The sequence below is a fragment of the Falco biarmicus genome, assembly GCF_023638135.1.
Source record: "Falco biarmicus isolate bFalBia1 chromosome 19 unlocalized genomic scaffold, bFalBia1.pri SUPER_19_unloc_1, whole genome shotgun sequence".
Lineage (NCBI taxonomy): Eukaryota > Metazoa > Chordata > Aves > Falconiformes > Falconidae > Falco > Falco biarmicus.
Window position 1 is genome coordinate 23,727 of NW_026611663.1, and position 27,722 is coordinate 51,448.

At 56.5% G+C, this 27,722-nt stretch overlaps 2 protein-coding genes across 2 annotated transcripts; both read left to right on the forward strand.

Annotated features, from left to right (window-relative positions):
* The first annotated feature begins 272 nt into the window (after positions 1-272).
* Positions 273-21,536, forward strand: RPRD2 (regulation of nuclear pre-mRNA domain containing 2). The gene is given in 14 exon segments (XM_056325977.1): positions 273-847; positions 7,353-7,482; positions 9,682-9,782; positions 10,974-11,051; positions 12,371-12,423; positions 13,716-13,842; positions 14,807-14,982; positions 15,656-15,941; positions 16,299-16,577; positions 16,861-17,064; positions 17,713-20,216; positions 20,218-20,261; positions 20,263-20,363; positions 20,366-21,536. Coding segments are annotated over 14 exon segments (4,437 nt in total). The 5' UTR covers positions 273-627; the 3' UTR covers positions 20,500-21,536.
* A 461-nt stretch (positions 21,537-21,997) lies between these two features.
* TARS2 (threonyl-tRNA synthetase 2, mitochondrial) lies at positions 21,998-27,718 on the forward strand (the record flags this gene model as incomplete). Its single annotated transcript, XM_056325969.1, is given in 15 exon segments — positions 21,998-22,057; positions 22,243-22,342; positions 22,345-22,471; positions 23,082-23,196; positions 23,291-23,412; positions 23,487-23,604; positions 24,062-24,126; positions 24,223-24,301; positions 24,384-24,530; positions 24,646-24,744; positions 26,750-26,870; positions 26,873-26,915; positions 27,358-27,520; positions 27,610-27,651; positions 27,653-27,718. Coding segments are annotated over 15 exon segments (1,467 nt in total), but the record flags the coding sequence as incomplete, so codon positions are not given.
* Between the last annotated feature and the right edge of the window lie 4 nt (positions 27,719-27,722).

Below are 27,722 nucleotides of genomic sequence, written 5' to 3' on the forward strand. Positions count from 1 at the left end.
AGGCCGCCCGCGGGGGTCTGGCGGTGGCAGGAGCCGCCTCCCCTTCCCTTATGTACCACCAGTTGGATTTATTTGAGGCCGGGCGCTGTTTTCCAGCGCGGTTGCCGTTACCAAGCCCTCAGGCCGCGCACCCAGCCGGGGGCGGCCGCCATCTTGCGCGGCGGGGGCGCGCGCAGAGGGGCGGGGCGCGGCGCAGGCGCGGCGGGGCGGGCGGGCGCGTGCGCGCTGAGGCGGCGGCGCAGGCGCGGAGGGGCGGGGGGGGGGGGCAGCGCCGCGGCGGCCCGTGTGAGGGAGCCCGGCACAAAATGGCGGCGGGGGGGGCGGGCGCTGCGTGCGGGGGGGGCCGGCCGGTGACCGCGCCGCCGCCGCCGCTCCCAGCCGTCACCCGGGGCTAAGCGGGACGGGGCCTTACGGGCCGCGGCTGCACGATCGCCCTCGGGGCGGCGCCGTCGCCCGCCGCCTCTCCTCAGGCCCGGCGCAGCGGGCCGCCGCGCTCCCCAGCCGGCCGCCGCGGGCCCCGCCGCCTCCTGAGGCGCCGCCGCCCGGGCCCCGCCGGGCCCAGAGCGGAGCGGGGAGCGCCGCGCCGCCGCCGTCCGTGCGGCCCGGTTGGGCGAGCAGGGCGGGAAGATGGCGGCGGGCGGCGGAGGCGGCGGCCGGGCCTCCTCCTCCTCCTCCTCGGCCGCCGCCTCCTCCTCGTCGGCCGGCGCGCTGGAGGCCTCGCTCGACAGGAAGCTGCAGGCGGTGACCAACACGATGGAGTCCATCCAGGGCCTCTCCTCCTGGTGCCTGGAGAACAAGCGGCACCACAGCACCATCGTCTACCACTGGATGAAGTGGCTGCGCCGCTGTGAGTGCGGGGCGCCGGCGGCGGGGGGGGGGGGTGGCCGGGCCCGGGGGTTGTGCGGCGGGGGGTCGCCCACCTCCCCGGAGGGGGGCCCGTGGGCTGTGCGGCTGGAGGGGCCGCCCCTTGCGCTGGGGGGGTGGTCGCCCACCCCCCTGGAGCCTCGGCCCGCTGCTCCCGGTGCCCGTCGGGGTGAGGGCCGTGCGGGGGGCTGCAGGCTGGGGGGTCCGCAGTGGGGAGGGTGGTGCGGGGCAGCTTACACGGCCGTACCAGAGGCTTCGGACCCGGCGTCAGGCAGCGCCGTGAAATCTGGGCGTCTGGGTTCGCTCCTGTCGGTGTTGCGGGGCCCCTGGGCAGGGTTTCTGCTTGGCATCACCTTGTCACGCTTAGAAAAACACAAATCGCGTGTCTGCACCTGAATGGTGGCACCTTCAGCTTCCTGAATTCTGGGTCTGCTTGCCCGGGATCTTCCAAAACGTTATTTTGAGAGCTGGGGTGGGAAGGATGCCTTCAGCATTGTGGGGGTAAGGGACCATCACTGCCCGCTTCCACGGGCCTGTTGTGGGTGCGGATAAGCGTTGGGTGCCAACACTTGGATTTGGCAAGTGCCCGCAGGTGATGCGGCGGTGATCTGCAAGTGGGAAAGTTAATGTTTTCATGAGTCCAAATAAAGCGGCTTTATCTGTGCCGTCTCGCTGCTATGTGAAGGTTTTGCTTGTTGTCGCAGGAGCTGGAGTAAGCTTTGCGTTAACGCAAAGATAACGTTCCTATCCCAAGGCATCACTCCAGTTTGTCATAAACATTTTGTGAAGTTTGGGGATAGTTGGTTTTCTGTGTTGAGGCCCTTCTGCAAAATGCGCAGGGCCCTCTTCCCCCAAATTTTGATTTGCATTTTTGTTGGTCCGTATGCTGCGTGATTAAACAGAGCAAGGTAAGAGCCCGAGGTCTGTTGTTTTCTGGTCCATACCGACCTGCTGGTGAGGGGAAGCTGGCCTTGGTCCATCCTGCCTCGCTGTCGTTCCCCACCTCTCCTGGAAATCCTCATCCCTCTGACAGCCCTTGTCACCACGGGGGTCCTGTGGGACCGTCCTCGGTCCTCTTCTCTCTCTCTCGCTCTGAGCACACCCCCTCCGAACAAAATCCATCTCCTGTCTCTCCTTGGGACATACAGACTCCTCGGGACTTGGCGTCTCTTGTCACAGCTGCTGTTTGGGCTCCTCTCTAGGATTTTGGTGAACGTTTTTGCTGTAGGTCAGGCTCAATGCGACGCAGCTCCTCGTTCCCTGCCTGTACCTCGGGGCAGGTCCTCGCTGTGCCTGGCTGCTTGAGCCTTTGTGCCAGTGTGACTCCCCCATGTTTGTCGTCCTGCAGCTCCCCTCCCGCTGGCCTGTGGAGCTGAGACTCTTCCCTGGACTCCTGCCGCTTTTCCGTGGCTGACATTCATCTTTCAGCTCCTGGCCAAGGCAGCTGAGCTTCCAGAGATGCTGCTTTGGCACTGCCCCTTCCTTCTTCCTTGCAGTCTTCCATGACTCCTTCCCTCCTTCCCAAGCTCATCAAAAGTAACATGTTCGTTCCCGCTTGCGGGGCCCCTGATGCTCCATTCCTGCCCTGCAGGAACTGCTCCCTGCGGGGCACCCTGCTCCTGCTCCTCAGCCCCTGGTACCAGCCTGGACTTTTTGTTTTATTTTGGCACAAGAGCTTTCAGGGCTTTCCTTGCCCAGCCCTCGTGAGGATCTCCCCTCAACACCCCTCGTGTTTGTCCCAGTTTCTTCTTAAGCATCTTCTCTGAGGTACCAGCTAAAGCAGCCCTGGGCAGCAGTTGTGATACTGCTGTGCCCTGACCTCTGATTATTTGGTTACTTCCCACTTCGTGGTTTTTTTGGGTTTTTTTCTCCTGCTTTTCCCTTCATGGTACGTTTCATTCTCTGCCCCAAGGACCTTGCAGCCTCTCACACAGCGGCAACTCGTACTCCTAACCAAAAGACTTCAGTGTTACTTCAGTGTAACAGCAGCGAGTACAGCTTGCTTTTGGGTTCCTTTCCCAACTTTTGAATATTTTAACTCTAAAGCTGCTAAGAATGCATAAAAGCTGCTTTTTCCAGGGAGCTCCTTGTGAAGGATTGGTGTGGTGGGATCAAGGGCTGTATCTCAGCGCTGTGTCCGGGTGAAGATGAAGGCACCTGCGTTCAAGCTGGGGGAGAATTGCTGTTGTCTCTCTTAGATGCCCATCTCTGTTCAGTGTGAAACCCCTGAGTGGGGCAGCTCCAGCCCAGCGTCTCTCCAGCGATGTCAGTGTTGGGTTGAGGGCGGTTTCTTGCAGGAGGTTTATAGAAAATGTCAAGCGCGGGGAAAAAAATTAGCCTTTTGATTCTTTGTCCTCTATAAATCAGGGGGAGTAGGCGTTGGGCTGGCCTGTGGGGCGGTCAGTGCTCCTGCCTCGGGCTGTGGAGGGATTTTGCCTGAGCACTGGTGGTCTCGTGGGTGCTCCCACCCCAGAGGGTGGTCAGTCACTCTCCCCATGCGCACTTCTGGGGGGAAACGGCTGCATTTTGCTGTGGGTATTTCCTAGCATCTGCATTTTCCCATATCTTGATGGATTTTTCTACACTTCGGTGTTAGATATTTGTTTCAGCTGATGTGAAATGTCCAATTTAACCGAAGGGGTATGTGGCTACTTGGACAAAGAATTGGGTCCTTTCAGAGAAAAAAAAACAAACCCAAACCTGAGTGCTGTTATTTAAGTAAGTTGTGGATGGCATGAGCATCTCCCTTCCTGGGTCAAAGCTTGTCCTGAGCATCAGCCGGTCACAGCTGCGGTTATTGGCCCAGAGTTTCACGATATGAATGTTTCTGTGAGGTAATGCTGCCGTAACTTTACCTCTGAGAAGTTTGTTGTGGACCCAGAGCTCTTCATCTCTGTGTCCACACGAGCAGCTCTTTAAGTGTGAGTTACATCGGACACACGGTGCGCCAGCTGCCCTGGGATGCCGGTCGGTGGAGCAGGCGGCTGTCCTGGAGCCGAGCAAAAAGCTGGGATGGGCTGTTATAAAATTTCCTGTTTCTTGCCTGTATTTCCTCTCCGGTTTAAGCCAAGACAGTCCAAGAGTAATTAAGAAGCCGTTCACCCATCGGATACGGCCAGTTGCATAATGTGTTTGGAACCCCTTGTACAAAGTGCATCTTGGACCCAAGGGTGCTCGGCTTTTTTCATGCAGCTTGTCCTTAGCCTAGGTATTGGTCTAGCAGGGAGTTTTCCTACTGTGCAAGTTGGGTGAATCTTGTTTTATAAATATTAGCTCTAAATTGAGGAGCTAAATTAAAATTAATTCTGCCTTGGCTGAGGTCTGCATTCACCCTTGTGGAAACCGTGGCAGAGGTGATGGTGTGAGCTGTGCTCCACGTGTTGGGCATTTGTATTGAACTTGGCTCTGGATTTCTGAATGCTGTGTATACGGTGAATCGTTTAAATCAAAGGTTTATATATCTTCAAGATCTATTTTGCATTGTGTCGTAGATCTGGAATCAGCGCTCTCTCTGCTGGTGAATAACAGTGTCGGGATAGAAAGAGCATCCAGTGACAAGCGGGTGAATTAGCAGTGGAGTGCTGGGCTTTAATTAAATTGCAGAAAACCCATTTTGATGGGATGATGACCTGATAGGTTATTGAGGCTGGTGTTTTGGGGAAAGCTGACTCCAAATTGTTTTGGGAAGCCAGGGGAGTGCAGCTCTGCTCCGGCTGGATTTCCAGCCCTCCGGGCAGAGCAGAATGCTCCTCACCCTGCTTCTCACTCAGACAAACAAACCCCTATCTGCTGTGTAAGCATGTTTAGCGTGAAGATTGTAAATAACAGTTTCTGCTAATGAATCTTTGTGCTTGTTTTGTTTGTTGCTATAAAAGCCTAGTCTGGGACATGGGAGTTGAGGCTCCTTGACATGGCAGCTGCCAGAACAGTGTTGGAGTAGCCTGGTGGGAAAGATGAAACATACCCTCAGCCAAAAAAATAGCTGGAAAATACACGAGTAGCAAAGTCAGGGGTGAGAAGCGGTCTGCGGTGCTGGTGGAGGCAGCAGCTGTGTGATGCCTGGTTTGGGGCTCACACCGGTGGCCACTGCGGGCTGGGGCCATGAGGATGAGGGAAGTCCAGGGGGCTGTCTGTCTGTCTCCTTGACCTGCCGTGCTGTGCCTGCCCTGGGTTTAGGGCCTGACGATGCTTCTTGCTCACGCACGGGTTTGTAGTGACACTCAGCGGGTACCAGCAGTGAGCAAGAAGAATCAGTGCTGCTGGGGGGGGGTGGGGGGTGGTGGCTCAGGGAGGCTTCAACCTGTTGAAGATTTGACAATCAAACCGGACCAAGCCTCAGTTTTGTTTCTCCAAAGAGGCTGCCTTCTGTGAAAGATCTTCATTTCCAACAAACGACTCGCAAAATCAGCCCTTGGTATCGGCAGGTCGGTGTAGAGCTCGTGCAGTCAAAATGTTCTGGCATCAGCTTTTCAAGCAGGCTCGCTGCCTGCTGGGACTCCTCTGCCAGGCGGGTGCTGGACCCAGGGCTGCTTGCTTGGTGCCGATCCCTTGGCCAGGACGGAGGCCTTCTGCAGGACAGGTGTGTGAGAGCAGGGACGAGAGTCTCCTGTCGAGAGGAGTCCCGGAAAACACCGGCGTCTCATGCTCGGCTTCCCAGACGTGAGCATGCAGCGTCGTTCGTGAGCAGGGATCCTCTGTTTTATAACAAGTAATAATTGCATTCAGTAGGCAAAAAAAGAACTAACCCTGTATTTCTGTGGCTACCATCCTGCTTTTGTGGGCTCCTTGCCAGGAGTCAGTCGGTGGCCACTGACCCCTCTTCTCTGCATCGGAGAGGGATGTTAGAAAAGAGGGAGGCAATATTTAACAATTAGTGTCCAATAAAAGCGTGTGAGCTTATTGTTGGCTGGAAAATACTCGTGTAGTGGCTTTTCCTTAGGCGCAGGCTGAGGCGCCAATGAGTTCTGTGAAAATCCTGGCTTTATTTCTGGCTGGCTTTGAGCAGGAGGGGAGCACGCAGCTGCCAGCGATGGAGTCGCTGTGGTGGGTGGTTTGGAGTTTTTCTGCGACAGGTTGCCAGCGCAGGAGCGGTGTTGGTAAGGGGTAAGCTCCCACCAAGGGCACTGGACCAGGGATCATGCTCAGAGCTTCCCAGCAGGAGACTCAGAGACCAGGAGAGCTGCAAGGTGCAGCAGTGGGAAGAGGCTCTGCCAAGGTAGGGACAATTGGAAAATGAAGCGGGATAGAGAATTAAGGGATTTGTAGCTAAAAAATCTGATTGCTAATGCAGCCTGGGTACAGCCAGCGGGGGGGTGTAACATGGGGAAGATGGGAGCCTGCTAGAGCCCACGGGCATGTGAAAGAAATCCATCTATTGTCACCATTCCTATATTTAAATCCTTGTGTTGTATCGTTAAATTAAGTGAAGAAGCTAATTAGCATGTGGCTGCGCTTACTGCACTACAAGTGCTGTTCCTGGCCAACTGAAGGAGAGGTTTGATGAAATAATTAAATTTGGAGCCGAATATAGGAAGCTCAGAGGCACATTTGGTGTGGATGCGTTCGGAGTAGAGCCGCGGGGGGGAGGGCTGGGTGCGAAGGTCAGTGCCGGCTCGGCAGGGACGAGGGAGGTGGTTTTTGGAGAAATCGATCCCTGGAGGAGAAGGGACGCAGATCCGGGGTCCTTTGTGTGCCACACAAAAGCTGGTGCCTGGCTAGCATTAAATCGCACGTCGGGAAAGGGCCATCCAGGCAGCCGCGTCCAAGGAATCAGCAGCGCTTATTAAATACATTAATAAGCATTGGTTTATTAATAGGAGGCATTTAAAGGGATGTGGAGAAGGTGTCTCCCTGTCTGTAGTAAGTGTCCTCTGGACAGCTACGGACACTGGTAAAACCTCCCCAATAAAGCTGCAAATCTTCGAGACCGTTTTAAGCTGTGAGAGCTTAAAAAAAAGGGAGACTTATACATGATTGTTCTTAAAAAATATGAATAAATGTCCACTACATTATTAAACAGGAAGCTGCACTGAAGCAGTAGCCAAGCGGGGTGATGCTGGAGCTCCAGAGAGAGGACCATACGCACACTCTGGAGTGGTTGGGTTTTTGCTCCGTGCAGAAGTTTGTGCCATTTTGCGTTTGACCTTTTAACCACAGGCAATGCTGATCTTTCTAGCTAATACGGTTCCTTTCGCTGCGTGGGGATGATAGATCCAGCGCAGGGTCAATGGATTTTTGCGTCCTTTCTAAGCTCGAGACAGAGTCGATGCTTGAGGTTGCCAAACACGCAGGTTTTGGGAAGATGTGGAAATTATTTGTAAATGGGATTTCATCTCCAGCCCCCAGTTCTGACTGTTGGACTGGCCCTTGTACATGCTGGAAATGCTGAAAAAAATTCTAAAACCAGGCACTTAAATGTTGTTGTCAAAACACAGCTGACGTGACTGCTTCTGCTTGATGACGAATCTGAATTTTCTTTTTGTCTTTAGCTGCCTTTCCTCATCGTCTGAACCTTTTTTACTTGGCCAATGACGTCATACAGAACTGCAAGAGAAAAAATGCAATTGTCTTTCGTGATACGTTTGCAGAAGTGCTTCCTGAAGCTGCTTCGTTGGTGAAGTAAGTAACTGTGGTTTGGAAGGTTGAATGTCTCAGAAATGTGATTTTTTTTTTTTTTTTTTCTTCTAACATCTCAAAGTCTAGAAACATCAGAAAAAAATCAAGGATTTTGTTCGAGCGACTGCGTGGGTTTGAGCTTCTCTATGAGGAGGGTGCTAGAACGGGCACAGAACTGGCTTTTAATTTGCGTGGGGGTCTCATTGGAGTATAAATTATCATGTGAAGTGGTGTGAGGGGCAAGTCTTGCACCATTGTGTGCGTGCCCCGTAGCTCTGCCCTCCCCTTGCGTGTGGGCACCGGTGGCTTGTGCTGCTGCTGGGGGCGAATGGTGCAGACCTGGGGGAGCACTCGCATCACGGTGCGGTACAACAAGACAGGGAGGAAGAGGAGGAGGAGGAGGTTTTTGTGGCCTCCAGGGATCTGTCTGTGGTCGACCACCAAGAGAACAAGCATTGCAGATGCCAGTCTAAACCCTGCCTGGCTTCTGCGAACTTCTCTCTGTCTCCTGTGCTGCTGTACCCATCGCTGAAGCGTTACTTCAAGGTAATGCGCTTTCAAAGGTGGCTTAGCGCTCCGCTGGAAGTCGGAGACTTTAATTTATGAGAGTAGCGTGGGAGAAAAAGATCTTGCGCTGGCAGGTGGCCAGGTGGGGTGAGCCCCGTCCTGTCGTTACCGCTGGGTGCCTCACTGCCCTCTGGTTTGGTTTCTGAATCTTCCTCAAACCAGATGATCTGTCAGGGGCAGGACATGGTAAAAAGACAAAGCTGACATGATGTGACTGGTTTGTGTTGTGTGTCTTTGGAACGGTTTGAAGCAGCAAATTGTTGAACGTGGCGTGAGGCAGGGAAAAGGTTTAAGTTGGACTGCTTGTTAGCTTATAGTTAAATGTAATTTGCCAGAAGAGAAAGTTGAAAATACCATTAATAGATGCCAACAATGAGGAGGAGGGAGAAAAAATGCTGGGAGTATCAGCTAGCAAAGCAAAAAAGAGAAGGAAAAGCTACAGCCAGAAGTGCGTGTTCCCATTCCATTGGTGGCCTCAGCAGGCTTTACCAAGCCTGCTCTTGATTCCAGATGTTGGAGTCATGGATTCAGGAATGATTAAATGGATAAAAGTTCTCCCAGCTTGCTGCTTCCGAGTTCCACTGTTTGTGTACCGTGGCAGTGTGACTTGACTAGCCTTTACCCTTTACGGACCCCGATGGAAGGTTTTTTTTTGCAAATTCCACGCGCACCTCGCTGCGCTGGCAGGCGCTGTCCTTCTGTCCGTCCCTGTGCAAAGCTTTGCCTGGCCAGGGACGGCACTGTTGCTCCATAGCAGAGTCTCAGCCACCGGCCGCCTTCCAGATGGTTTAAAAAGCAGGAAAACTGGCCAGAAAACGCATCGCTCGCTCTTCAGGTGCTGAGCTGGAAGGCAAACGCAGCAGGGCTTGACGTCGAAGGGGTGAAGCTGTTCCTTCCACAGCTCTGTCTGGCAGAGCACCCACCACCTGAGGGTGCGGAGCAGCCCCTTCACCTCTGGGCTTGGAGCCGTGCCGTGGTGCCAGCTGCCGCCCAGGTCCTGCTGGCAGCGGTGGTGGCAGCTCTGCTTTCCAATTAAGAGTTTATTAATCTGAGCTCGAGTCCTCTGGGCCAGTCGCTTCTGGTTGTTGGCAGGGTTCAGGCTCGCATGGTCGCCCAGAGCTGGAGAGGTGTGTGTGGCGTGGAGTTACTGGGCACCAAAGCCAGCTCGGGTCGGGTCACTGCTGTACTCGCTCTGCTTCTTGTAACCCTCGTCCTCCACTGGTTCCTGCGACGGAAATCCCCGCAACGTGCCACTCAAATCCCAGGTTACAACAATTTTAAAGCATCAGCCGTTACAATTATTAGAAGGCTGCTTTGGAAGAGTAACAAATTCTTTTCCCCCCTGAAGAAAGGCTTCAGGGAAAATCCTATTGGCGTTTGTACCGCTCTGAAACCTCCTGGTTTTACCCCAAAAAGGGTCCTGATCTGTTATGGTACAGAAGTGTGTGTTTGCCTAACTCCAAGTGTGGACTTGCTGCCTCGGTCTCCCTGGGACCTTTTGCAAGTCTGAAGGGTCTTTTAAAGTTTTGATTTAAACACGTCATTATTTACATTATTTACATTATTATCTATCCTAGAATTGCAAGAAATTACAATGTGGGGGCAAAGCAAACCTGCTACGCTCTTCTTTTTCAGGGATCCATCCGTTTCCAAATCTATCGAAAGAATCTTCAAAATCTGGGAGGACAGGAATGTGTACCCCGAGGAAACCATTTTGGCCCTAAAAGAAGCTCTGAGTAAGTTAGTTGCCCTTTGCACTTCTTACCTTACAAACTTAACACGTGAGGTTAAAGAAAACGTCTGGAATCGCCGAGTGAGAGGAGTTTATTGTGTGTATCCGTTTTCTCGGCGTTTGTACCTAGCGCAGGCTTTACAGCAGCGAGGTGTCGTATGTGAGCAGCACTGAATCCACCTGCTTCACAGGGTGGGAGTGGGGGGGGTTGTGCCTTTCTAAAAACAGCTCTGAATCCTTTCACGTAAGCTGGAATTGTTCCAGCTTGAGAGTAAAGAGAACGTGAAGGTAAAAGTGATCCTACAAGTCGGGAACACGGTGCCCTGGTAGAGTGCCTGTGTCCCTGGCTCTACCTTTGAGGCTGTATTAGCAATAAGCTGGTTTTCCTAATAATATTTGTGGTGGAGGAAAGAGGCTGGAAGCAAAGCCGGAGGGTGAAGTGTTCTCAAGTACTTAGGAAAGAACTCTCCTTAAAAGCTGAAACGGCGAACGTTAACTGGGAACATGCGTAGTCAGGTAAAAAACCAGAAATTAGCCGATACTCAAATACTCGAAGGAAATTGATCCACGTTTCGGCTTTCCTTGGGTACGTCGCTGAGAGCTAAAGGTGCTTCAGGAAATCCTCACGTGTGGTTTTGAGAGCCAGTCGTCATGGCAGGAGAAACACGGTGTGCGGGCTTTGGCATGCGAAAAGGCTTTAGCTGGGCATTGCATGTTGAGAAGTGAAGTTGATGCGTACGTTCTGAAATCTCTTATTTTTATTGTAACTTGAAAACAATATTTCGGATTCCTTGTAAATTAGATATTGTGGCTATTTTCCGGACTTGCATTACTTGCCTGTTGAATGCTGATTTCATGAAAGCCTCCCTTAAAGAGCCGAGCGGTACAGTTTTAGTTCTAGATGCCTCGTGTTTTTCCTTTTTACCCTGGCCGTGACTGTGATTTTTGAACTTGTCTCAGCGTAAGGGCAAACAGAAACTTGATTTAAAAATGGAAGACCATCCCACAGGTTGCTGTATTCCTGAGTAAACTTAGGTTCTCTTGGGCATCCAGCAGCTCATCTAAGGAAGTTGGTCTAGGTATTTTAAAACAAATTTCTGTTCACTCTTTTACCGTGCAACCGTATGGCACCAAAAACCAGATTCTTAAAAGGAATCCCATAATGCCAGACTGCAAAAAATGAAATGTTTTCCAGGTACCACTTTCAAAACTCAGAAGCAGCTGAAAGAAACCCTGAACAAACAACCGAATAAGCCGTGGAAGAAATCACAAAGTAAGGAAACAATGTGAACTCTCTGAACTAATATAGAAATTGCCTTCTTGAGGAACAGAAGAAAGGCTAGCCCAAACTGGGCAAAGTACCTGGACTAAAACATGAGCCAGCATGCATCTTCCAGGCTTGTAAAGCTCCTTACAGACTTAATCTGTAAAGCACCAAGGAGTTGTTGCTAGAGAACCACTTTTAAAAGGAATGAAGTAAGAAAAAAAAAATAAAATCTTTATGAGAGCAGAGGTTATGAAAGTAGAGGAAAGAGCTGGTGGAACCTCTTTGAAACTGGCGTTAGACTATTGAGAGATGGAGAGAAGACAGACAGAACCGTGTGCTTTGGCAGCAGGAGGTGGACACTACCTTCGTGCTCGGGAACATGCCTTCAGCAGCAAACTAGGTGCTAGGATAAAGGAAAACTGGAAGCTGGCAGTGCAGATAATGAACTTTGGCATCCGACAGTACCGGCAGCGCAGTCTAGCAGGAAATGCGTTTATAATATGCCAATCTTCCTAATCTCATTATCCGCTAAAGCCTTGAATGGTCTGTAAAGCGAGATGGTGGAACGTTAGGTGTAAGCCACGGCATGCGCCCACCCGTACGAGTGCTGAGATCAGAAGGTTAACAAAAGAGTTTGGAAGCGTTTATAACTGCCCTTAACATCACAAGCTGCCTTCCCAAACAAAAATGTGCTATATTCAGCACGGATGAAGGGTTTAGCGTTTCGCCTCTTATCAGATGTTTCTCCTGTTCTGTCCAGAAACCAATGGATTAATCTCTTGACAGAGGGATTCGTTCCCCCTGCCAGAATAGAGGTGTAAGAGGTTTTTAAGGTTGAGAGCATGGTTAGGCCTAGTGGGTGCCAAAGGGAGACCTTGTCCGAAGGAAACGCTGGGCTTTGCGTGTCAGCTCTGAAGTCTGGCACTTAAGAAATAATATTACCTTCCTTACGGAGAGGTATAAACTCATCAAATGAGGCTGTTGGATCAGCCCTTGCAGGGACTTGTCTTCCCAAAGGTAGAGCTGGAAAAGGCATGCACAGTAAATTTTTATAGCATGTTAAAAAAATTAATTGAAAGGCGATAGTATAATTTATTGAACCTCAGTCTCGATCTAGCTGCATGTGGCAGTGGCCCGATTAGCTAACGGAAAGCCAGAGCACTGAGGGACATCTGTGTGGAGGGGAAAATGTGATGGGTGACAACAGCCTGCGAGTCTTTTCGTTGAATTGTCTTAAAATATCTCGGTGACTTACTTTTAGTTGGGCTGCAGTTCCTTGGGTTCTTTATAAATTTTTTTATTTTTTATTTTTTTTATTCCAACAGCATCCACAAACCCGAAAGCTGCTTTGAAGTCCAAGATTGTTGCTGAATTCAGAGTAAGTCTGCGAGTGGAAATACTCTGTTGCACTAACCTCCATCCTTGGGCTGTAGCTTTTGTGTCGCTTGTGTCCACCAGCAGCATAAGCTTGATGGGAAGCTCTAGTGTTCGCTGTCTTTATGTTCCTTGGCATATAACGCCTGCTAGGCGTTTCAGCTGTGAGTTTTGGTAGGGCTGCCACCCCTTCTGCACGCTGTTAGGGACAGGAAGGCGGCTGGCAAACATTCGGAGCAGTGCAGAGGCCCCCTGTACCAGTTTTCATTTGGGGTAACCTCATACGGGAGGGCAGTGTGGTGGGTTGACCTTGGCTGGGGGTTGGGTGCCCACCAAGCCGCTCCATCACTCATCTCCTCAGCAAAACGGGGGGGGGCGGGGGGGGGAAATAAGAAGGAAAACCCCACAGCCTTGTGGGTCAAGGTAAAGGCAGTTTATGTTCAGCCACGTCCCAGGAAGCAGGGCTTCAGGCATAGCGGTTGTTCTGGAAGGTAAACTGAGTAAATAACGAATGTCCCCCCTTCCTCCTCCATTCTCTTCGCTTTTCTATCCGAGCAGATGCCGTATGGTGTGGAATATCCCACTGGCCACCTTGGGTCCCCTGTCCTGGCCGTGTCCCCTCCCAGGGTCTTGCCCACTCCCAGCCTGGTGGTGGGGAGAGGTTGGAGAGACAGCCTTGATGCTGTGTGAGCCCTGCTCAGCTGTAGATCAACACGCTGGTGTGTTCCCAGCACCTTTCTAGCTCCCCATGGCAGCACAGCCCGAGGAGGTTGCTGTGGGGCTCAGCCGGAGCCAGCACAAGCAGTTTGCTGTCTCGGGAGCTGCTTAAAATCCCCAGGCGCTTAGGCTGGCCGTCACCGACGGTGCTGACCGAGCTTGTCAGCTTGTCCCAGTGAAGGGGTAGTTTTAAGGTGGCTGAGGAGTTGGTGGCAAGAAATTTATCTAAATTCGATCGCCTGAAGGAGCGTGGTGTGTTAATGTAATGCACGGGCACTGGTGGAGTTTACAAAAGAAAATAAAAAAGGCCTGTTCCTACTCCAAACCATCACAGCCAGGAGTCCTGTAGAATTACAGCCCCTGCCTGAGCCCGGATCTGCCGATCTGTTTGACTTGAGGTTAAAAATCCAGAGACTGGCACGGTTCGTTTCTGTGTTAGCTCTCGTTTGGAAATGGTCTTGAACCGGCGAGTTGTTTGTCACTGAAGCAGGACTGTGCTGTTGGCTCTGTGCAGCGGGGTTTCTCTTCCGTGGAATGTGATGAGGATGCTTTTCTTGTTTGATTTCCCGCCCCCCCCAGCCACAGTCTCTTATTGAAGAATTGCTATTATACAAGCGCTCGGAAGACCAGATAGAACTGAAAGAGAAACAGCTTTCCACTATGAGAGTGGACGTCTGCAGCACTGAGACACTTAAATGTTTAAAAGGTAAAGACGGTGTATAACATACAAAACCCAATGTAATTAAGGGGGGCAAATACAGTTGTAGGAGCCCCTTGGTTCTGTTGAGCCTCAGACTAGAAATGTAAACTAGAAAAGTAAACTGGGTCTGTAAAATACTGGTCAGACTGGGTCTGTAAAATACCAAAATTTCAGTGCAGTTAATAACCACCGAGCAGGAGCCTAAAAACTTTGTTAATTTGAACCTGTTCATAGAAACCTGCAGATACAGAGCTCAAACAAAGCCGAAGTGACCTCTTTTGAAATATTTAAACACGCCCTCCTGTGTCACTAAAATTTACATTGTTCTTAACGTCTTCAGAGCCCCTTAAATAATTTCAGATTTAGTATTTCAAGTTAAGGCAGCTGCTGGTGGCTGCAGTTTGATAATGCCAATTACGAGTCCAATAGCAAGTATTGGGGGCAAACGAATGGGGTTATGTTGAGCTGTATTAACAGGAAATTTAATTGTAAAACTGCAGGTAGATTTAGCTGTGCTTGGTAATCCGTGATTTGGAAATGATCATTCGCAGTCGCGGTAATTTGTGGGTGTCATGAACCCCAATGATAGGATGTTAGGAGCCCTGGGAATATGGTAACGAAGGAAAAATAAAACTCGGGATTTTTGTCCCTTCCAAAATGAAAGTACTCTCCCTGTAAAGAGGAAAAATTTACACTTTACTTTAAAAGAGTAAAATTTTACGCTGCCTTGTCTTGAACTTACTTATCACTAATAACTAGTTGATAAACAATATGGACTGCTGGTGACTTGGCCTCTTTTTTTTTTGTTTGTTTTTTTTTTTTTTTTTTTTTTTTTTATATGGATAATGATGGATGGACGGGGTGATCTGGGGAGCATGCAGCACGGTGCGGTCTCTGTTGTCTGAACTTCCCAGTTGCTGCTGTCAAGGGCATGCTTCCGAGAGCTGATTTTCCATTAATCTCCTTGCAGATAAAACAGGAGGAAAGAAGTTCTCCAAGGAGTTTGAAGAAGCAAGTTCAAAGCTGGAAGAATTTGTAAATGGCTTAGACAAGCAAGTGAAAAATGGCCCCTCTCTCACCGAAGCCCTGGAGAACGCCGGTATATTTTATGAAGCGCAGTATAAGGAAGTCAAGGTGGTAGCAAATGTAAGTACGCGCTTCCTCAATCCTCCTCACACAGACTGATGTCTGCCTGTGTTCGCTAAGCATCTCGGAGGCTGGAAAACGCATCTCTGTACTCCCAAATTAAGAAGTTTGTTATGAGTGTGGTACAAGTGTTGTCAAAAGAGAGCGGAGTTCAGGTGTTGGGCAAGAAAAAAAAGACGCTACAAAAAATCCGTGGGTTCAGAAGCTCAATTCTTGTGTGTTGCTGTAATTTCGTAGCCCTTCTGGGTTTTTAAACGGGGGCAAAATGACGGTTAGTCTAACTAATCCGAAATTCTGGAAACTGCGCCAACGATGATCAATAAGCGAACTAGATGAACAAAGAAAGAATTCAGTAAAGCATTGTAAACACAACCAACCCCTCCCCCCAGCCCTTCCAAAAAACCACTGAACAGGCAGCATATTTGTTAGAAAACGTGGCGGGAAAATGGGGTTTATGAAAATTGATTTAAGTCGGTGGAAGGTTTTACCTTCCCCCTTTTTTGTGGTCGTTGCTCTGCAAGTCACACTGAAAAGCTGAGTTCCTACCGCAGAGTTCTCACTGCAGGTAATCAGAAATGGTCTTCTAAGGCTGTGTGCTGCTTCGTTAGGGAAGTGATTAACGCATGCACTCTTCCGATAAAAGACACTCACTCCGATATCCGTCCTTTCTTAGGCTTATAAAACATTCGCTAATCGAGTGAGCAATCTAAAGAAAAAGCTAGACCAGCTGAAAGCAACACTTCCTGATCCAGAGGAGTCTCCTGTTCCTTCTCCGAGTATGGACGCCCCGTCTCCGACAGGCTCCGAGTCCCCTTTTCAGGGCATGGGGGAGGAGGATAACTCCCGGTCTCCGGTGGTTGGAAGCCGCAAGACGGTATCTCCAGAGCCTGTGACGGATAATCGGGATGTGGAAGACATGGAGCTGTCTGATGTGGAGGACGATACGTCTAAAATTATTGGTACGTCCTGCGGGAGCAGCAAGAGAAAGTGTCTGGTAGAAATTCTGTGGGGATGAAACAGCCCTTTGGGGTCTTGTCTGGGAGGCGGAGGGTGCACAGAGCCTTCGGTGGGTCACGGATTGGTGCCGTGGGGTTTTGGTCTCCCGCTCCAGGCCCCTGACTCAAACAGGGAAATGCCAACCTAGCTGCGGGTTTTCCCGTCTCCCAAACTGCTCATCCGATACGTTCTTACATACCCTGTGGGAATCGGACCTAACACACCTAATGACGAGGATCCTGTTGAAAATCCTGTGCCCTGTGTAGTTCTCGGGGGGGCAGAGTGACGGGTCTGGTCTTCTTCTCCCCCTCTCGGTGCAGTGGAAGAGAGGAAGGAGAAGCAGGCTCCTCCAGCTTCAGCACCCGTCAAGACTGAAAGCGTCCCCAAAGCGGTGCCGTCTACCGCTGCGGTGGGCACAACCTCGGTGACGGTGACAACGCCTGCCCAGACTCCTCCGACCCCTCCGGCTCCAAAGGCAGTGAGCGCGGCGGCGCCCATCCCTCCGTCGCCAGCGCTTGCATTGCCCAACCTGGCCAACGTGGACCTGGCAAAGATCAGCTCCATCCTTAGCAGTTTAACTTCTGTCATGAAAAACACAGGTGAGTGCTGAAGGAGTGCCAGCCCCGGGGGTTTGGTTAACGGAGCTAACAACGGAGTCTTGTTTTGTAATCTCTGAAAGCCCTAATTGTCTCAAAATAAACACAAATGAGTTACTGCTTAAAAGATCTGGCTCGGTCTTTCCGACACACGACTGTTGGCTTCCTGAGCCTCTCCTTTCTCACGCTCGGAGCTCTGCTGCAGTTGTATCTGGGGAAAACTTGAGCCAAAAAAAGCTTCGCTTAACGAAGCAGCCTACGTGAGTGGTGTGTGCTTCTGTCCTAGGTGTCAGTCCCGCCTCGAGACCTTCTCCAGGAACCCCGACCAGCCCAACAGCTCTTACTAGCGGCCTGAAGACTCCTGTCATGGGAACTCAGTCTGCTCCTTCCAACCCGTTAGCAAATATTCTCTCCAAAGTTGAAATAACTCCTGAAAGTATTTTGTCTGCTCTCTCCAAAACCCAGACTCAGACCGCACCAGCATTGCAAGGTACCAGAGTGGGTCGCGAGGGAATGGCTAACTGTGTGTTCGGTGGCAGTAGCCACGCTGAAACGTGCTGCAGTGCTTATCCTAAAGCGAAAATGAAAAACTTTTATGTGGAATGTATTACGTCTGTGGCAAGGTGACTTTTTCTCAGGTAGCCCACGTGTTACGGATCAGCAAGTTCACTTACTTTGCTGTATGTCTTCGCATTTTTGCCGTGACTGAAGGGCGCTCATCCAGAACGCTTGGTTGAAGGGCGCAGAACAGGACGGGAGACCCGAGAGGGCTTTGTGGTTTCCCCGCGCTTCCGAGAGCGCTTTTTTAGAGCAGACCAACTGCCCAGAGGTGCTACTTCTGCTTCTGCACCTTGCATGTGTAACCCTGGTTGGTAGCGCGATGTTTTTTACGCCTGGCTATGAAGCCAGGCTGAGTTATTACCCGACTCACTCAGACGCGTGTTGAAATTTATATTTGTAGATCAATCTGAGCCTCTGGCAAAAGTTTGCACCTCAGCGGGTGCAAAATCCAGTCGCTTTCCAGGCTGAATCGGGAAGTAGTTTCAAGGAACGACATCTGCGGTACAAATACCTTGACAGCGGCTCAGGTTGAGTTGCCTCTTACCTGAATATCTGAACGCAGCGTTCTTTTTTCCAGGCTTATCGTCCTTACTTCAGAGTGTGGCTGGAAATACCGTTCAGTCAAGCGAAACTGCGTCGCAGAGCACTTCAGCATCGCCCGCCAACACGACTGTTCCATGCGTGAAGGGGAGGAATATTCCTTCCAATCCTCAGTCCTTTATATCCAAAAGCTTTGGTTATTCTCCAAACTCATCTACCGCTGAGGTTTCCTCAACTTCGGTTAATAAGGCTCCCGTTGGACACACCCCAGGGCTGTCAACCTCCAGTTTTAAGCCGCCAACCAATTCCCTGGGATTTTCCAGTTCCCACCCTCCCAGTCCTTCTTCCCTTTTGCCAACAGAAACCTCACTGGGTCAATCCTCTGAAATTTCAAAAGCAAAGCTGGAATCGGAACCCCCTTCTCCGAGCCTGGAGATGAAGATACACAATTTCTTGAAGGGAAATCCTGGCTTCAGTGGTCTGAACTTGAATATTCCAATCCTCAGCAGCTTAGGGTCCAGCATCGCAACGGAAAGCCACGCGTCTGACTTCCAGCGTGGTCCTACCAGCACTTCTATGGACAATGTGGACGGAACGCCGGTGCGCGACGAGCGAAGCGGGACACCCACCCAGGATGAGATGATGGATAAGCCGACGTCGAGCAACGTTGACACCATCTCCCTGCTGTCAAAAATCATGAGCCCTGGTTCTTCTACTCCCAGCAGCACGAGGTCGCCTCTGCAGAGCCGGGATGACGGCTATTCCCAGGAACTCTCCAGTTCTGTGCACGCCTACCGGCCCTTCGGCCTCGGCAGAGACTCTCCGGCCGGCCTCTACAAGCAGTCTGCAGACAGCATGGAGATGCCCTCCTCTTTAATGGACTCCTCCCAGGAGAAGTTTTACCCGGACACATCTTTTCAAGAGGACGAAGATTATCGCGACTTCGATTACTCTGGGCCGCCGCCGTCGGCCATGCTAAACCTGGAGAAGAAGCCAGCCAAGTCTATCTTGAAATCGAGTAAACTCTCTGAAGCTGCGGAGTACCAGCCGGTCCTGTCCAGCTACGGCCAGAGGTCGCAGGAGTTTGGCGTGAAGTCATCCTTCCCTCCGTCAATGAGGTCTATTCTTGACCAGAGCGAGAGCTGTGACCCGCTGGCGGCGTCTCCGGGGATGTACGGGAGCTACGGCCTGAGGGGAAACGACTCCACCTCGGACGGTTCCCCTTCGCCCAGCAAGAATGATGTGTTTTTCACACCGGACTCCAATCACAACAACTTACCGAAATCGGTGGTGCACTCTGGCCTCTCGCAGAAGCAATACCCGGACTCGCCCCACTCGATTCCCCACCGCTCGCTTTTCTCTTCTCAAAACGCCCTCTCCAGCCCCGCCGGCAGAGCGCCCGCGGCCAGCGTGGAGAAATCCTTGGGTTCTTCCATTTCCGCCACGTCGACCATCGAGTTCAAGAACATGCTCAAAAACGCCTCCCGCAAGCCCTCCGAGGAGAAGCATTTTGGCCAGATCTCCAAAAGCAGCTCTGGCGAGGGGGTGAGCCTGTCTGGCCACGGTGCGGCCGGCGCGCCCAAGGGGGAACCGCAGCCGCAGGAGGAGCATTACCGCATCGAGACCCGGGTCTCCTCCTCCTGCTTGGACTTACCCGACAGCACCGAGGAGAAAGGGGCCCCCATCGAAACGCTGGGTTACCACAACGCCTCGAGCAGGGGGATGTCGGGAGAGCCCATCCAGACCGTGGAGTCCATCCGCGTCCTGGGCAAGGGCAACAGAGGACACGGGCGAGAGGCGAGCCGGGCGGCGGGGTGGTTCGAGATGAGCAGCAGCGGGAGCGCCTTCGATAACGGGCCCTCGGGCACGTCGGAGTTGCCCGGCATGGGCGGCTTCCCGGCGCCCTACAAGGAGCACGTGCCGCCCTTCCAGGAGAGCGTCAACAACTTCCGAACAAATAACTTCAGCCCCGCTTTCGAGCACCACATGCCACCGCCACCACCGCCGCCCCTCGCACCGCCTCCCATCGAGCACGGGACTCCCTTCCAGCGCGACCCGGTGGGTCCACCTGCCGGCCCCCCGGCCGCCCCCCCCAAGGACCACGGCAGCCTGTTCCCCAGGGATCACTCGGTCCCTCCCCGCATGCCGTCGGTGGATCACACCAACCCCTTCTCGAAGGAATCCTCCGCTCCGCTCTCGCTGCCCCACGGCGTCCCCCCGCCTCCCTCCGTGGAGCACGCCGGGGTCCCCTTCCCCACGCCCCCGCCGCCCCCCGTCCCAGGGGAGCACGCCGGCGTCCCCTTCCCCGCTCAGCCACCGCCGGCCGGGGAGCACGGCGGCGTCCCCTTCCCCGCGCCGCCCCCCATGGCGGTGGAGCACGGCACCGGCGCCTTCCCCAAGGAGCACGGTACGATCCACCAAGGGACGATGAAAGAGCATTTCGCCGTGCACGCCGGACCCCGGGAGCCGGTGGCCCAGCCCCAGCAGCGGGACCACGCCGCAGCCCCCCTGTCCCGCACCCGCGAGGCCGTGGGGCTGACCCCCCCTCTCCCGGGAGCAGCTGGGGGCACCCCGTGGCCTGGGGCCCCCCTGCTCACAGGGACGGTGGGAGCCGTGGCGGGGTGCTGGTCAGGACCCCCCGCGCTGACTTCAGGCCGCGAGAGCCCTTCGTCAGCAGGGACCCCTTCCATAGCCTGAAACGGCCCCGGCCGCCCTTCGGGAGGGGGTCCCCCTTCTTCACCCCCAAACGCCCCTTCTTCCCCCCCAGGTACTGAAGGAGACGCCCCCAGCGAAGGCATCGGATGCTGTGGAGAGCAGCGAGTAGCGCTTTCACATGTTTTTTTCCATATTTTTTTTTTTTCTTTCCCTTTGAGAGCCCCATAACCTTCTCCTAAATTAAATAGTCTGGATTTCTTTTTTTTTTTTCTTTTCTTTTTTTTTTTTTTTCCCCTCCTCCCGGTTTATTTCTACCCAGTTGGTGCAAGACTAGGGGGAAAAAAAAAAAAAAAAAGTTTTAATGGAAAGAAGAAGCGTTGCTGTTGAAATAAAAACTTCCAGTAGTTTCGAAAGGTAAAAGGAAAAAAAAAAAAAATCTGAAGAAAAAAAAAAAAAGAAAAAAGGAAAAAAAAAAAAAGAAACCAACCCTAACAATCAGAAGGGAAGGATGAAGCGTGCTGTTGGGATGTTGTTTTTTAGCCGATTACCAAACCGCTGCCGCAGGGAGGAGTGAAGGGTCCAAGCGGTGGCAGAGACCCCCCCCCACCTCTCCTGTGCCTTCCTCTGCAGCGAGGTCGCCGCTCCCCCTGGCAAAACCCACCAAAAAAAAACCCAAAAAAAGGTTTAAAAAAAAAAAAAAAAAAAAAAAAGGCAAAAAAAAAATCAAAAGAACAAACTCACCCTACGATGATGCTCTGCGGCCGGCCGGACTCTGGCTCCCGGCGGTGAGGGGGGGTCCCCAGCCTGTCCCCCCTCCATCACCCGTCATCTGTTGGTTGGATTTTGGTTTATTTTGGGGTTTGTTGTTTGGTTTTTTTTTTTTTGTTGGGTTTTTTTTGTTTGTTTGTTTTTTCCGTTTCGTTTCTCCCCTGGGAACACTGTTGACTTTCTACGTGTGTGTATATATAATAATCACTTTTTAATTCCATCTCTCGGATCGCAGACGGAGCCCACGGGGGGCTCGGGGCGCTGCCCCCCGCCCAGGGCCGCCCCGCAGCCGCCCCGACGGCTTTTATATGAAGTTGGAATTTTACTTGATTTATTTTAAATTTGTTTTGTTTTGTTTTTTTTTTAGTTGCTAGAATCCATCATATATGTTTGATAAAGGTGTAGGGTTAAATATCTACATAAAAATTACAAAAACGAGGTGGCGGATCCTGTCTTTGTTCTGCGCTTTGGCGGAGGGGGGGCTCGGTCACCTCAGCCCTGAGGGGATCCCCACCGTGGGCCCCCCGGGGAGGCTCGGCCAGACCCCCGCCCCCCTCCTGCGGGGCCGTCAGGGGGTCCCGATTTCCCCCCGCCCCCCTTCCGTCTTGTCCGTGGTTCGCTCCGGCCCGCGCCGGGAGCGGGGGTTGCCCGGGGGCGGGCGCGTCCAACGCGGCCCCGGGGCGGGGGGGGGGGGGGGCCGGGCCGGGCGGGGGTAGCACCCGGGCTTGGTCCAGCCTCTGGGTGGAGCCAAGCGCGCCTAGCTCCGCCCCCTGGGTGTGGCCCCGCCTCGGTGGAGACTCCTGTCTGGTCCCGCCCTTGGGTGGAGCCTCGCGTTTGGCCCCACCCCCGCACGGCACTCCAGCTTCCGGCCGGCGCCGGAAAGGGCGGAGCGTCGCGCCATGCCGTGCGCCCACACCGGGGGGCGGCTGCTCTTCGCGGGAGCCCCGCGCCGGCACCGGGTGCGCTCGGGCCGCTCCCCTCCCCCGCGGGCCTCCCCCCACCTCCCCGGGCCCTCCACCGCACCCCCGGGCCCCCGCCCCTCCCCCAGCACCCCCCCTCCCGGGCCTGACCCCCGGGCCGCCCCGCGCCGCCAGGGGGACGCAGGCGCGCTGACCCCACGCTGACCCCTGACCCCCGTCGGCAGGTCTCCGGGCCGGACCCCCACCTCGCCGAGCGCCTCCGGCTCTTCCAGCAGCTGCGGGCAGCGCAGGAGCCGCGGGCCGGGACCGGGGATGGAGTCGGGGACCAACCCCCCCCCCGGGACCCCCCATCCGCATCGCCCTGCCTGGGGGGAGCCGCCTGCCCGGCCGGGCCCTACAGACCACCCCCTTCCAGGTGGCCACGCAGCTGGGGTACGTGCAGGCCCCGGTGTCGCACCCCCCCACCCCGCCAGGTTCCCCAGGGTGGCTCTGTGCCCCTCCACCGTGTCCGTGGGGTCCCTGCAGGGTCTCAGCAAGGTCCCCAGAAACCCCATGCGGCCCCACAGTGGCCCCACAAGGTTCTCAGGGTCCCCATGGTGTCCCTGTGGTCCCCACAGTGCCCCTGTGGTCTCCCTGGAGTCTCCAGGGCCTCCACAGCGTCCCCACAAGGTCCTCAGGGTCCCCATAGTTTCCCCATGGTCCCCAAAGTGTCCCCACAAGGTCCTCATGGACACCACAGCGTCCCTGTCGCCTCCATGGAGTCTCCAGGGCCTCCACAGTGTCTCCACAAGGTCCTCAGGGTCCCCACAGTGTCACTGTGGTCTCTGTGGGGTCTCCACAAGGTCCCCAAGGCCCCCATGGGGTCCTCAGTGTCCCTATGGTCCCCACAGTGTCCTCACAAGGTCCTCAGGGTCCCCACAGTGTCCCTATGGTCTCCATGGGGTTCTCGGGGTCCCCACAGCATCCCTGTGGTCCCTCCCCAGAGTCCCCCACAAGGTCCCCACGGGGTGCTTGCTGTCCCCCACGGGATCCCTCCTGTCCCCGCAGGGGTGGCCTGGCGGAGGGTGGCACTGGTGGCCCGGGTGAATGGGACCCTCCAGGACCTCGACTGGCCCCTGGAGAGCGACACCGACCTGGAGCTCCTCGGCTTCTCGACAACCTGGAGGGGCGGGAGGTGAGTCGGGGGGGGACACGGGGGGCCAGCCCCGCGCCCCTCACAGCCTGTCCCCTCCATGTCCCCGCTCCGTGTCCCCTGCCTCGATGTCCCCCCAGGCTTTCTGGCGCTCCAGTGCCTGCGTCCTGGGGGCGGTGGCGGAGCAGTTTTACGGGGCCACGTTCTGCAGCGCCAAGGCCACCGAGGACGGCTTCTTCTGCGACGTCCACATGGGGGACAGGTAAGGAGGGGGGAAGGCGACACGTGGGGGTCCCTGTGGGGCACGGTGTCCCCAGCCTGTCCCCATGCCCGCAGGACGGTGCAGCGTGGTGACCTGCCAGCGCTGGAGGATGCTTGCGCAGCTTTCGCCCGCGCCGGGCACCGCTTCGAGCGCCTCGAGGCCACCCGGGAGCAGCTGGCCCAGCTCTTCAAGGTGAAACCCTCCACGTGTCCCCTCCCTGGGGTGTCCCCTCCCCATCCCGGAGTGGGGCAAGGGAGCCCTTTTTGGGGACGTTAGGACCGTCCTGGTTGGGGTTATGGATCAGGGTGACGCTGACCAGTGTCAGGGATCAGTGTCACCTCCTTGGTGTCACCTGTGCCACTGTCACCTGCCTGGGTCCTCCCTGCTGCAGCGGTGTCACCCCTGCTCCGCATACTCCCCTCTCAGTGTCACCCACCTTGGTCCTTCCCTGTCTAGCACGGTGTCACCCCCTCTCAGTGTCCCCCGTGCCACTGTCACCCACCTGGGTCCTTCCTTGTCCAGCTTTGGTGTCACCTGGGCCTGTGTCACCCACTTTGGTCCTTCCCTGTCCAGCAGGGTGTCACCCCTGCCCCGTGTCACCCCTGCCTCTGTCACCCCCCCTCACTGTGTCGTCCTCCCCCCCCCACAGCACAACACCTTCCAGCTGCAGCAGATCGAGGAGGAGGTGACGTCCCCTACGGCCACCGTCTATAGGTCAGCGCGGGGTTGGGGGGCACCGGGGGGGCAGAGATGGGCCTGTGGGGTCCCCACGTCTGTCCCCACGCCTGTCCCCCCCCCCCCTCCCCACAGGTGCGGCCCCCTGCTCCAGCTCTGCCGCGGCCCCCTGCTGCGGCACACGGGGCTGATCGCAGCCCTCCGCGTCCTGACGGTAGGTTCCGCCATGGGGCAGGGAGGGGACCCCGGGCCCCGCTTCAGCCCCCCACCCCGACGTACCCCCTGCCCCACGGCAGAGCTCAGCCGCGTTCTGGCGAGGGGTCAGGGGCCACCAGTCGCTGCAGCGCGTCACCGCCGTCGCCTTCCCCAGCGCCCAGCAGCTGGCCGCCTGGCAGCAGGCGCGGGATGAGGCCGCCCTGCGGGACCACCGCCGCATCGGCCAGGTAACCCGCCCCTCCCCCACCACCAGGAAGGGGTGGGTGTTACTGGGGGGGTCGCTGGCAGCCGCTGGGACACCCCCCCCGGTAATGCCCAACCCCCACCCACCCCCCGCCACAGGAGCAGGAGCTTTTCTTCTTCCATGAGCTCAGCCCCGGCAGCTGCTTCTTCCTGCCCCGCGGCGCCCACATCTACAACACCCTCATCGAGTTTATCCGGGTGCGGCCCCCCCCGCCCCCCCCCCGGGACATCACCGGCACCTCTGCAGGGGGTGGGGTGGGGGAACCCGGGGTCTGCCTTCACCCCCCGGGCTGTGCACCCCCATCCCTGCCCTGCAGCATGGGCCCACAGATGTGCACCCTGCTGCACCCCATGGCACCACCCCCCACCCCGCTGTGCCCCCCCAGCACCCTGACCCCATCCCCATCGCACCCCCCACCCCGCTGTGTCCCCCCCACACCACCTGACCCCATCCTCACTGCACCCCCACCCCGCTGTGCCCCCCCACACCCTGACCCCATCCCCATTGCACCCCCACCCCGCTATGCCCCCCCCACACCCCTGACCCCATCCCCATCGCACCCCCCACCCTGCTGTGCCCCCCACCCCCACCCCTGACCCCATCCCCATCTCACCCCCCAGCACCCCTGACCCCCGTCCGCACTGCACCCCCACCCGCTGTGTCCCTCCCTACACCCTGACCCCCTCCCCATTGCACCCCGACCCTGCTGTGTCCCCCCCGACCCCATCCCCATCACACACCCCCCACCCCTGACCCCATCGCACCCCCACCCCACTGTGTCCCCCCCCACACCCCTGACCCGATCCCCATCGCACCCCCACCCCCGCTGTGTCCCCCCCCACACCCCTGACCCCATCCCCATCGCACCCCCACCCTGCTGTGCCCCCACCCCCACCCCTGACCCCATCCCCATCTCACCCCAGCACCCTGACCCCGTCCGCATTGCACCCCCACCCCGCTGTGTCCCCCCCCTACACCCTGACCCCCCCCCATTGCACCCCGACCCTGCTGTGTCCCCCCCCCGACCCCATCCCCATCACACACCCCCCACCCCTGACCCATCGCACCCCCACCCCACTGTGTCCCCCCCACACCCCTGACCCCCATCCCCATTGCACCCCCACCCCCGCTGTGTCCCCCCCACACCCCTGACCCCATCCCCATCGCACCCCACCCTGCTGTGCCCCCACCCCCACCCCCTGACCCCATCCCCATCTCACCCCCAGCACCCTGACCCCGTCCGCATTGCACCCCCACCCCGCTGTGTCCCCCCCTACACCCTGACCCCCCCCATTGCACCCCGACCCTGCTGTGCCCCCCCCGACCCCATCCCCATCACACACCCCCCCACCCCTGACCCCATCGCACCCCCACCCCGCTGTGTCCCCCCCACACCCCTGACCCCATCCCCATCGCACCCCCACCCTGCTGTGCCCCCACCCCCACCCCTGACCCCATCCCCATCTCACCCCCAGCACCCTGACCCCGTCCGCATTGCACCCCCAACCACCGCTGTGTCCCCCCCTACACCCTGACCCCCCCCCATTGCACCCCGACCCTGCTGTGTCCCCCCCGACCCCATCCCCATCACACACCCCCCACCCCTGACCCCATCGCACCCCCACCCCACTGTGTCCCCCCCACACCCCTGACCCCATCCCCATTGCACCCCCACCCCGCTGTGTCCCCCCCACACCCCTGACCCCCATCCCCATCGCACCCCCACCCTGCTGTGCCCCCACCCCCACCCCTGACCCCATCCCCATCTCACCCCCAGCACCCTGACCCCGTCCGCATTGCACCCCCACCCCCGCTGTGTCCCCCCCTACACCCTGACCCCCCCCCATTGCACCCCGACCCTGCTGTGCCCCCCCGACCCCATCCCCATCACACACCCCCCACCCCTGACCCCATCGCACCCCCACCCCGCTGTGTCCCCCCCACACCCCTGACCCCCATCCCCATCGCACCCCCACCCCCGCTGTGTCCCCCCCACACCCCTGACCCCATCCCCATCGCACCCCCACCCCGCTGTGTCCCCCCCCACACCCCTGACCCCATCCCCATCGCACCCCCACCCCCCTGCACCCCACATCCCTGCTGTTCCCCACGGCTGCAGCTCCCCATCCCTCCCGCACCCCTAGAGCCCCCCCGGCAGGCCGGGTGCCGTGGGGCTGGGCTGACCCCCCCCATCCCCCCCAGAGCGAGTACCGGGCGAGGGGCTTCTGCGAGGTGGTGACCCCCAACGTGTTCAGCCCGCGGCTGTGGCAGCGCTCGGGGCACTGGCAGCACTACGCCCCCCACATCTTCTCCGTCGCCGCGGCGCTGAGACCCTCTCCCTGAAACCCATGAACTGCCCGGCCCACTGGTGAGTCTGGGGACTGACCCCTCTGCGCCCCCCACACCCCGACCCCCCTCCCCATCGCACCCCCCACCCCCGCTGTCCCCCTCGGCACCCCCGACCCCCTCCCCATCGCACCCCTACCCCTCTGTGCCCCCCCCTGCACCCTGACCCCCTCCCCATTGCACCCCCACCCCCGCTGTCCCACCCCCTGCACCCTGACTCAGTCCCTGTTGCACCCCCCACCCCCCTCATACCCTGACCCCATCCCCATCACACCCCCACCCCATTGTGCCCCCCCACCCCTGACCCCCTCCCCATCGCGTCCCCCACACCAACATCCCCCCACACACACCCTGACCCCATCCCCGTGCCCCCCCACACCCTGGCCATGGGGCACAGGGCACAGTGGGGGACACGCACTGGCGGGGGCCTGACGCTGCCCCCCCCCCCCCGCCCCCCCCCCCAGCCTGATGTTCGCCCACCGGCCGCGCTCCTGGCGGGAGCTGCCGCTGCGCTGGGCTGATTTCGGGGTGCTGCACCGCAACGAGCCCCCCGGCACCCTGACGGGGCTGACGCGCCTGCGCCGCTTCCAGCAGGACGACGCTCACATCTTCTGCACGCTGGAGCAGGTGGGTGCCCCCCCCTCCTCCTCTGGCCCTCTGCCGCCCCGCCCCCCCCCCCCATCCTGTGTCACCTCTCGCTGTCACCTTGTCCCCAGCTGGAGGGGGAGATGGACGCCTGCCTGGATTTCATCCGGACCGGTCTACGCCGCGCTGGGTTTTTCCTTCCGCCTGGCGCTGGCCACCCGTCCCGCCGGATTCCTGGGGGACC